Source organism: Vitis riparia, chromosome 1, assembly GCF_004353265.1.
Source record: "Vitis riparia cultivar Riparia Gloire de Montpellier isolate 1030 chromosome 1, EGFV_Vit.rip_1.0, whole genome shotgun sequence".
In the NCBI taxonomy this organism is placed as follows: Eukaryota; Viridiplantae; Streptophyta; class Magnoliopsida; order Vitales; family Vitaceae; genus Vitis; species Vitis riparia.
In genome coordinates, this window is record NC_048431.1 from 11,656,051 (window position 1) to 11,667,360 (window position 11,310).

Genomic DNA, 11,310 nt, shown 5'->3' on the forward strand with positions numbered 1-11,310 from the left:
ACTATAAATTTACACATGAAGAAAAAATATCTTAGAGAGATTGACATGTACAGCCCACGGCAAGCATAATTTAAAATATTGATTGCGACCAAAATATATGATGATAAATTCTTGAAGGAATTGAATTGGGAAATGAGTATCCCATCGATCTTTCCAAACAAACGCAATGAATCTGGAAAATGGGGTAAAGCGTTGGGTCACAGGTCAAATAGTCGTGGGGACCCTACTATCCCATCTCATCAGGTTTCACAACACAAAAAAAAAGGTGTGTGCATTCACGAAATGCTTTCAATCTGCATACTAAAAAGGCCTTCAATTTTAAATGGGTGCTCACGAAATTGGGAGTTGAGTCTCAACTCTCAAGATTGGTGGAAACCATAATATAATATTATATCAACCGTATCGGATCAGATCAGACCATATCATATCATATCCTCTAATTAAGTCTTATCAGGGTGGTAAAGCTTTGAATTCCATGGTCTTAAGGCTTTAGTTTTAGGCCAGTCCACGATGTTACCACTAAGTGGCGTGAGTGGTGGATGGTGGGTATGCCTTATATATGCCCTTACAAAAAGCTACCATTGACTCTTCTTTCATGGTTATGACTCCCATCACCAAATAAAATATTTCCTTGTAATTTGTAACCGAAGCACACCAACCCCACTCCCTGCATGTCCCATTAGGTACAGCTATATCATATGTGTCACGACTCACGAGTAATCCCCTACAAGTCGATTCTTTCTTCATTCATTACTACTACCCATAATAAAAATGTTCATATTGTGTAAAAAAAAAAGAAATCTGATAACAAAAATTTTAAGAAGAATGATTTTATTTTTCATGGATCATAAATAAATCAGTAGGTTAACGATCTCCGATTTGAAAGAGTTGGTGATTAAAGAATGAATCATCTGATATGGGATGACATTTTTTGCTAAGAAATTAAGGAGGAAAAAACCAGAGAAGATGGGGGCCTCTTGTCATTTGACATTTTGTGAATAGTGATGGGTAACATACTATAAATGGGGTGGAGGGAGCATCAACCACCTTTACATTAATTATGAGATTTTTGGTCAAACAAGGCAAGGGGCACCCTCATTTTTGGTAGACCTTTCTACAATTTACCCCAAATTTTTAATTTTTTTGTCAGGGATATATATCATTTAAGCCAAGTAAATCCAAGACAACAATTTCTCTACCTCTCCACCTGGCCTCTTCTGTCTCATTTATCATTTGCTTGCCTGTCTGGATGCCTGGAGAACCAGTATCATGAGCAGAAATTATGAGGAAAAAAAAGAGATAAAAGGAAAATTCTTAATAGTACAGGGAGTGATGTGCTAGGGGTTGGAAGGTACACATCAGAGTCGTTTTCTATAGGGTCTACACCATTCCCTTGGGGCTCTTGTGCCTGACCCTTTCTCCCCCACTCTTTAAATCTCCCACCATTCATCAATCTTTGCTGATCTTTTCGCACAAGAGATCCAACAGAAAGTCGAAAAAAGAGAGGGTGAAAGAAATGGTGGGTTCCTCACGCTCTCTGTCTCTTTTTTTCCTTCTCTCTTTTCTTGGTTTCTGATGTCCAAACAACTTATATATTGCTGATCTCTCTCTAACCCCCTCTCTTTCAGGAAGAAGGGAACCAGCAACACAGATGGGAAGGCTATGTGGATTGGAGGGGCAGGCCTGCACTCAGAGGCCGCCATGGTGGCATGCTTGCAGCTTCCTTCGTCTTGGGTCTGTAAAAAGAAAAAAATCTCTCACATGCATCCACTTCTGCTTTCCTTCTCTCTCAAAAACACTTTATAGCAATTCTTACTTTTCACAAGAAAATCCAAATGGGTGTTGTGAGGTTTCTTTTTTTCTTTAATGGTTTCTCACTCTCCAAACAAAACTTGAGCACAAATTCATGGTTGCACAAAGGCTGGTTGATATGAATTGAGTAATTCAAAGTGGGGCTTGGGGTTTGTGCAGGTGTGGAGATCCTAGAGAACTTAGCATTTTTGTCAAATGCAAGCAACCTGGTGCGATACCTGTCGGATTACATGCACTTCTCTCCCTCGAAATCAGCCAACAATGTCACAAATTTCATGGGAACAGCCTTCCTTCTTGCCCTTCTTGGAGGCTTCTTATCCGATGCTTTCTTCACTCCTTATCACATCTACCTGATAAGTGCAGTTATTGAATTTCTGGTAATCACAAATTTTAGCTCTCTTCATAATTTATTTGATCTCCTTTTCCTTCCCTTGACTTTCTCAATGGAACCTTCCCCCAGTCTCCTTGTCTCATGCAATAGCATCATCTTTAAGCTAGAATCAGAGCCTGCTGCAAACTGCCCTATTTGCAGCAAATCCAATAATGAAAGGGGCCCAATATTTTTCCTTTTTTTTTTTTTTTTAAATTCTGAATGAATTTTTTTTTTTATGTTTTCCACTGGGAGGAACAGAAACCTCTGATTCCAAGTGAAAATTATGATTTTAGAGGCCTTCAATTTTGTTAAGGCTATATTTATATTGATCAAGTCTTTTTTTCCTTCTTCATTCTTCTAATAGGTTGTGTAAAGGCTGACTTCCTATTTTGCCATCATACCAATTAATGCCATATTTTATTTCAAAGCCAATTTCATATTTTCGTTTTTCACATTTGATGTTTATCAATTAGACTCTCACAGATTTTATATTCCTTTTATATATATATATATATACACTCTTTTTTTTTTTTAATTAATATCTTTTTTTTTTCCTTTTTCTTTATGCCCCTTTTAATATTCACATGTGCTTTCCATAAGTATGTCCAAATTTTTTCCTTCCATATTTATCATTTTCATTGTACATCAACTATATGTGGCCATATTTCTTTTCATATTCTTCCATAGTTTTTATGCTAAATAGACAGAAAAGCATTGATTATTTGCACACATTTTTATAATTTTAGTAGACTTTCTATTATGAATAATTTATGTGACATAAATTATAAGAAAAAAGGTTAATTATTGTGCGTTCGGAGTAACTTTAGAAAATATTTTTAATATTTAAATAATAAAAAATTTTGAGTATTAAAAATATTTTTTAAAATTACTAGCGAGCTATTAATCATTTTAATTATCATGTGATAGAGTTCTTATCAACTATCAAGACATACACCCATTCCGCGATGAGCCAAGTATCCAATTACTCTTTGCGTGGCCCAGGACCCGTACCTTTCCTAGTTTTCACAGAAAACGACATCCGCACTTGTCGTTTTGATTTACAAATCTTGTCTCTACTGCACCGAAATGTCACCCAACATACACATATTGGTCGCCACGTGGTGGTTTAGCGTGGTGGGTACTGTGGGGTCCCCTGTGCGGCACGTGCAGTGCACATTCTGTAAGGTCCTTGTCTTGGATATGGTAATTTTGGTATACCAATAGGGGAGGCGTAGGTGTGGAGGCGGTGGGCCTCGGCATTGGATAGATCCATGTCCTATGGACCTTTGTTAATATGGCTCTTGTCGACCCATTTATGGAAATGGGCCACATGTCCGGCTACAGTGGTGACCTAGGTTTTTATGGGCCAACATCTATATATAGTGAGGTGTCACGGATATATAATATGGATTATGTAATGAAAGCATGGGTCCCGGGATAAAACAAGTCCACATATGGGCCTTCATGATGGCCCACCTTTTCTGGCATGGGCCCGCTGGTAATTTTGTGAACATTCAGGAGGGCCCAATATCGATATTGGGCATTTTCAGTTTTATCTGTATGGCTGACATACGTACTTGGAACAGGGTCTGATTGTGCTGACAATACAAGCGAGGTCACCTTCTCTAAAGCCACTGGAGTGCAAGAAAGGAACAGCAGACACTTCATGCCAGGTGTTGAGTGGCGGAAAAGCGGGAATGCTGTTCGTAGGCCTGTATCTGGTGGCGCTGGGTGTGGGAGGGATAAAGGGGTCTCTGCCTGCCCATGGGGCTGAGCAATTGGATGAGAGTACTCCCCAGGGAAGGAAGCAGAGATCAACCTTCTTCAATTACTTTGTCTTCTGTCTCTCATGTGGGGCTCTAATTGCAGTGACGTTGGTGGTGTGGGTTGAAGACAATAAGGGGTGGGAGTGGGGGTTTGGTATTGCTACTATTTCAATCTTTGCATCCATTCCAGTCTTCCTTGGTGGCTCTGCTACTTATAGGAACAAGATACCTTCTGGAAGCCCACTTACAACCATTTTCAAGGTAACTTCATTTTCATGGCCTATATACGCGCTGTTATAAATATGCAATCTCCTTTCCGTCAGGCAGCATAGCTATTTAGGAAGAGGGTGCTCCTGCTCCTGATTTATGTGCATGCTTTCAGGCATTCCATTATTGAAATTTTCTTGGTGATGAATAATCCTTGAATAACGACTCTTTGTAGATATGCTTATAGGATTATGTTAAGAAGTTTCTTAGCTTGTTTCATCCCTATTTTGCAACTAAAGAGGTGGCCTTCTATTTTAATCAAACAGGTATTGATTGCTGCCACACTCAACAGAAGCCCAAGCAATGCAGTTGCAAGCATGGCAACAAGCCCTTCTTATCCAACCCAAAATAGCAAGGAAGCAGAAGAAGAAAATGGCAAAGCAATAGTGCCCGCTCAAACGCCCACAGAATCACTTGGCTTCCTCAACAGAGCAGTGGTAAACAAACCAGTTTACAAAGCAGTAGAATGTACAGTTCAGCAAGTAGAGGAGGTAAAGATTGTGATTAAGATCCTCCCCATTTTTGCTTGCACCATCATGCTAAACTGCTGTCTGGCTCAGCTCTCAACATTTTCTGTCCAACAAGCTGCCACCATGAACACAAAGCTTGGTTCTTTGAAAGTTCCGCCAGCTTCCCTCCCTATTTTCCCTGTACTCTTCATGATGACACTTGCACCAATCTACGACCATTTCATCATCCCATTTGCCAGGAAAGTAACCAAAACCGAAATGGGCATCTCTCATCTGCAACGAATTGGGATTGGTCTAGTCTTCTCCATTATAGCCATGGCAGTCGCAGCTCTAGTTGAGGTCAAGCGTAAGAGAGTGGCTTCCAACTTGGGGCTAATCGACTCCACTGAACAACTACCCATCACATTCTTTTGGATTGCCTTCCAGTACTTGTTCCTTGGATCAGCAGACCTTTTCACCTTGGCTGGGTTGATGGAATTTTTCTTTACAGAAGCACCCACAGGAATGAGATCTTTGGCAACATCTCTCTCATGGGCCTCTTTGGCCATGGGGTACTATCTCAGCTCAGTGATCGTATCCATAGTTAACAACTTTCTAGGCAGCTTAAACCACAGGCCATGGCTATCTGGTAGGAAATTGAATCACTATCACCTTGAAAGATTCTACTGGCTGATGTGTGTGCTAACTGGACTGAATTTCTTGCACTATCTCTTCTGGGCCTGTCGGTATAAATACAGATCCACAGGAGCTACCAAGTACCAAGTGACAAACTACCAAAGTACATAAATAAAATTGCCTATCCATGAAATATCACATGGCCAGTTGCACTGTTCAGGCATCACTTTTGGCTGTAAATATTTTTCAAATCCTGCTGAATTTTCCTTATCTGTCAATTGACGGAGAACCAGATATCAGAACGTGAGTCCTGTATTTAGTTCTTCCTTATAGTCACCAAATCACTCATAATAGTACCGATATTTATCTTTTCAGTCATTACTGTATTTACAAGTCAAAACAAAGGGGTTGCTGCATGTGTGCGCCCAACTAGGCTATTGCTGATGAATTAACAGGCTTACTGGTATCTTCTCCTACCAAAACTACTAAGGGTGAACTCTTTAATGGCAGTCTCAACACAAAGACAAAAAGAAGTAACTAGGAAGGAAATGAAACTTTACACTTTTATCTCCATGAGACACTACAAACTGATTTAATTATCATTTTCCATTGGAACAACTGTATTTTTTTTTAATCATGCAGCATGTAAGCAACCAAGTTAAGCCAAGAGAGACTAGACCTGAGAAAACACTTCCCATAAGAGTAGATGTGCTTCTCAGCAGTGATCAGACAATATACTTTAGAACGGGAATCAGATGGTAGAGCGCTCGCTTAGAATGCGAGAGGTACGGGGATCGATACCCCGCATCTCCAAGTACTGCCGCCGCCCTTTCGATGCCCTCAGCATGTTTGCTGATCACATTGACATCGTTTTTGTATCTTTTTTTTTTTTAGATGCTTTCAGGCCGTTGTCTCACCACCCTCCCTGTTTTCCGATCCTTCCCATCCTGACAGTGTCAGAAAGTTAAGCGAATTAATAATTTGAAAGATGATTCTAAGAGAGTGATTGTTTACATATTGTTACTTTCCCTCCATCCGTGGATACATAATACAGGAAACATCAGAGCCAAAAAAACATCCATCCTTATATAACAAAATTTTGAAAATTACAAAAAAGCCTCACTGCACCTTCACCCAAACACCTTGGCTGGGAGTTCCAGCATGGACCACAAACAACATGTAATATCCAGGCGGCGCAATGGCGGTTGTCTGGGGCCCGCTCACCACAAGCTTATATGCAAACAGCGACAACTGAGCCATGCTCGTCACGTTCAACACCACCGCCCTCTGATTCATCGCAAATGAATGTGTAGTAAAGGAGGGCGTCATGATCATAACCTCAATCCCCCTGCTCCGCAGATACAGAGACAACGTCAACGAAATGGAGAAGGATCCCTGATAGAGTAGCACGTTCTGGGGTGTCTCGATTGATAAGATGGAAGGGCGGAGATATGAGTAGCGGGGGGCCAGGTATGGTGGAGAAAATGCCTCCAGGCCCAACTCTGTAGGGTAAGGGTATGCTGTGAAGTTGTAGACGCGATGAGGGTTGCTGCCTCCAACTATCACACGCCCATCTGGTACCAACACTGCACCGGAGTGGTACATTCTTGGAGTTCTGGAAGGGTTCAGAACCCAAAACCTCTGACTTGGGTCCGATGCGTAGCTTCTGTAGAGAACCGGGTTCAGAACCGGGTTTCGACCGTCCTCCCACCCAGCTGTGCCGTTTGAGGCGCCGTTGATGAGGAGTACGTCGCCGGTCGGTAGGATTATCATGTCGGACATCACTCGTGGCATGGGCATTTGCTCCATCACCCATTTGGGGTTCGGGTCGGTTACTTTGATCCGCCCGCATGTTTTGGATGCGGAGATGTAGGTGCCGCGTTCTGCCTTGCTGTAAGAACCTTTTGGTGCACCGCCGCACACCAGAATCTCAACTTCCGGAGACTGAGACTGGTTGCCGCTGGTTAGACGGAGTGGGAGCATCACCGACGATCCGGTGCTGGGGTAGGAGCGGCTGTCTTCTCCAGGAATCACCGGAAACTCTTTGACTACGCGGTTTTGGGTGTAGTCAAACGAGATTGAGCGTTTGTTGGCGAAGATGAAGAGATTGCCGTCCGGTAAGAGGTGCAAGAATGGATAAAGATTGTTCTCTTCTTTGGGGTCTCGGGTGTCTTTCAAAAAATTCAGATAGTAATTGGGCTGTGAAGTAGAATTAAGGGTGTTCTTGGGAAAGAACTCATAGCTGAAGGCGTTCCGACCTCCGACCACGATGATACGCCCATCAGGGAGAATTTGGTTAGAAGCGTACCACCGCCGGACAGAGAGGTACTCCGGAAGCTCCTTCCAGTCGCATTGGTCGTCGTTGCAAGGCGTGAAAGTGCGAGCCACGCGCTCGCCGTCGTTGTATCCACCGGTCTGGATGAGAGTGCCGTCGGCTATGACGGAGCCCGAGGAACACCAGGTGTCGGTTTGCAACATGAGAGGGCGGATAGAGTTAAGAAGGACGTCGTAAAGCAAAGAGTGAGCGGTGCAATCGACCTTGAGAGCCATGTCGTTGGGGTCGCTCCTGCAGTGTCCGTCGGGGAGAGAGAGGTTGGAAGCTCCGAAATCGGTCCGGTCGAAAATGATGATCTTGTTGTTGTGAAGAATCTGCATGTGCATGGCGGATATGCCTATGCTCGAATGCAGAAGAAACCAACTGCCTCCATTATTGCTGGACGGGGTCGAAATATCAAAACCAAAGGTTGACAGAGGCATGAGAGAGAGGAATTTGATGAGAGACATAAGCAAAGAAGACTTCTTGGTGACCATTGATCCACTTTCTTTGCTTTTTCTTTCAACGCCCTTCGGTTTTCAGAGAAAAAAGCTTTTCTCCCATGACCAATGTCTGTAATTTTTCTTCTTCCTCCTTTTTTTCTTGTTCTGTTTTAAAAAAAAAAGACTGATGTTTTGGGTTTTGATCCTGATTTGAAATAAGAAAGGGCTGCTAATGATCCTGATTTTCCTTGTTTTCCCAGAAAAAAAAAAAAAAAAAAAAAAAGTACTAAAACTGAGATCCCATTTCAGAGAAAACTAAAAGAAATTATACTTTATCAGCTGTCACTAAACATTGACCTCTTATATAAAAAAAATATTAAATAAGGCTAGTAAAGATTTATTTCTTGTAAGTTGATGGGCGATTTTTAGATATATTATAATATAGATGGCTATATTTGGTATGTATAAAGAATAAAAAATGAAATGGAATATATGTTATACTTCAATCTCAATATTTGTCATTATGAAAAAAATGTAAAATTTCTAAATCATTTGTTCGACAATATATCATAATTACTATCATTTAGTAAGTAATTTTCATTTCTTTATTTATAATATTCATAATTAAAAGATTTGAAATTTATAAATAAAAATATCATATTTATTATTAAATATATAAAAATAATTTTAAATAATATATATTAATATTATTTTACATTGCATATTATATATATATATTTTAATTTTTTAACTATATTTTTATTTCTTAATGCAAATTTTGTATTTTGAAAAATGATTAATATAAAAAAAATTAGAAATTGAAAAATGTATATGAGAATAATAAATTTATAAACCGTATGACATATATAGTATTATCATATCTTTTGTATAAAAGTTATGTTCTTGAACTCTGTTCATTTATTTGACTTACATATTTGTTTTTATTTTAGTATTAAATATTAACTTATATATAACTCTTTTAAGATAATTTTGTTTTAATAGACTGAATTTTTTTTATTCTTATCTTAAATCTTAATGCAGATTGTTTTAAGACTTAAATTAAAAATTAAAGAGCCCATGTCGGGATAACATAACTTATTTGTCATGTGAAATTAATCTAATTTATTTGTTATGTGAAATTAATCTAATTAGTAAAATAAAGTAATCATCTTAAATATGTGAATTAGTTGTTTGAAACTAAGGTTTGGTTAATCTCAGTTTTGATGATAATAAAACAAAATTCAAGACTAATGTTTTATATTAAGAGTATTTAGTATAGAAAAAATAACACTCTTGTTTTCAATGAAAATTTTCACACTTTTATTGATGTAATAAGAGCTAACTTATATACATAGCTAGGAAAAATTATTTATAGCAATGTACATCAATTTGTCTACAACTATGCAGCAGTTACAGATTTGTTAAAGTCAACACAACAAAACAACGGTTACGAGAATATACAAAATTGATTTTGAGTGATCTTGCTTGATTGTAGGCTATATGCTCGATCATTGCCTTGATCCTTACAATCTGTCTTTATACACCCCTGCAAGATTGGGCATCCATCAGCAAGCCCAATCTTGTATCTCAACATTTTAGTTCTTTGTCTTGACAATGGCTTTGTCAACAAATCAGTCAATTGGTCTTGTGTATGAACATGTCGAACTTGGAGAGAACCACATTAAACCAGATCATGAACAAAATGGAGATCAATTTGTATGTGTTTCATGCGTGAATGTTGGACTGGATTGAAACTTAGATGCGTAGCACCAAGGTTATCACAGAGTAATAAGGGAGTTGTTTTTAGTGGAAAACCCAACTCGTGAAGAAGTCTAAGAAGCCACATTGTCTCGGATGCCACATTTGCAAGGGCTCGATATTCAACTTTAGAGGTAGATCTTGCAACTACTTTTTGTTTCTTTGAGATCCATGAAATAGGATTTGGACCTAAGAAGCTAATATAGGTAGATGTGGAGGTTTGATCATCAATATTTCCAGCCCAATCGACATCGGAATAGGTGATTAAAGCTGGAGGTCCAAATTTTGTGAGTTGTATGCCATGGAAGATGGTTTGCTTTAAGTACCAAAGAAGCCTTTTTGTTGTTGTGAAGTGAGTGGTGGTAGGCTTGTGCATGAATTGGGACAACTTGTTGACTGCGAATGAAATGTCTGGACGTACGTGTTAAAGAAAGATACTACAGGCTGCCAATGATTCTTCGAAATTCTGTGTTGTCCACATTTGTTGTGTCATCAAGTAATTTGAGAGACTGAGTTGTTGAAAGAGGAGTTGAGACATCTTTGGCACCACTCATGTTGGTATTTGATAGTAACTCTTGAATGTACTTGTTTGAGAGAAATAGTCCTGCTTGAGTAGGTACAACTTCCACACCAAGAAAAAAATGAAGTAGACCCATATCCTTAAGAGAGAAATGATCGCCTAATTGCTTGATAATTGAAGCTACAAAATTGTTGTTATTTCCTGTAATCACAAGATCATCGACATACACCAAGAAATAACAGATTATAGAGTCCTTTCGATAAATAAACAAAGACAAATCAACTCTGGAATTGTCAAACCCAAGCTCAAGCAGTGCATTTTTTTAGTGTAGTGTACCAAGCCCTAGGAGCTTGTTTGAGGCCATATATTGTCTTTTTGAGCCTACAAACATGATTGGGTTAAGATGGATCTTTGAAACCCGGAGGTTGCATCATATATACAGTTACAGATAATGCACCATGTAAAAAGGCATTATTAACGTCCATTTGCCTTAAATCCCAACCATTCACAACGGCAATAGACAAAACGGTTCTAATGGTGGCTGGTTTAACTATTGGACTGAAGGTCTCTTTGTAATCATGTTCTGGATGTTGATTATAACCCTTTGCAACTAAGTGGGCTTTGAATCGATCCACTGATCCATCAGGTTTTCTCTTGACCCTTAACACCCACTTGTAGCCCACTGGGTTACAATTCAAAGGGATTGGCACTAAATCCCAAGTTTCATGCTTCATGAGAGTTGTAAGCTCACTAGACATAGCATCACACCACTGTGGTTGAGATAAGGCCTGACTCACACAAGTTGGTTCAATGGTCTTAGAGAGTGGATTTTTAGACACATAATTGAGTTGTTTGGGTTTAAAAATTTTGTTCATTGACCGAGTAGTCATTTGATGAAGACATTGAACAGGTGGGTTTGAAAAAATTTAAGCATTCGGGTTTTGGGAATTTTTAGTCTATCCTATTATTTGC

At 39.3% G+C, this 11,310-nt stretch overlaps 2 protein-coding genes across 2 annotated transcripts; one reads left to right on the top strand and one right to left on the bottom strand.

The window, feature by feature from the left end:
* Window positions 1-1,258: 1,258 nt before the first annotated feature.
* LOC117922920 (protein NRT1/ PTR FAMILY 4.6) lies at window positions 1,259-5,751 on the top strand. The gene is made up of 5 exons (XM_034841147.1): window positions 1,259-1,519; window positions 1,629-1,734; window positions 1,972-2,189; window positions 3,772-4,212; window positions 4,485-5,751. Exons 1-5 carry the CDS (start codon window positions 1,517-1,519, stop codon window positions 5,472-5,474), a joined length of 1,758 nt encoding a protein of 585 aa, XP_034697038.1. The 5' UTR covers window positions 1,259-1,516; the 3' UTR covers window positions 5,475-5,751.
* Window positions 5,752-6,247: 496 nt separating this feature from the next.
* LOC117922927 (aldehyde oxidase GLOX) lies at window positions 6,248-8,194 on the bottom strand. Its single transcript, XM_034841159.1, has one exon. The coding sequence runs from the start codon at window positions 8,112-8,114 to the stop codon at window positions 6,423-6,425; it is 1,692 nt and encodes a 563-aa protein (XP_034697050.1). The 5' UTR covers window positions 8,115-8,194; the 3' UTR covers window positions 6,248-6,422.
* Window positions 8,195-11,310: the final 3,116 nt, after the last annotated feature.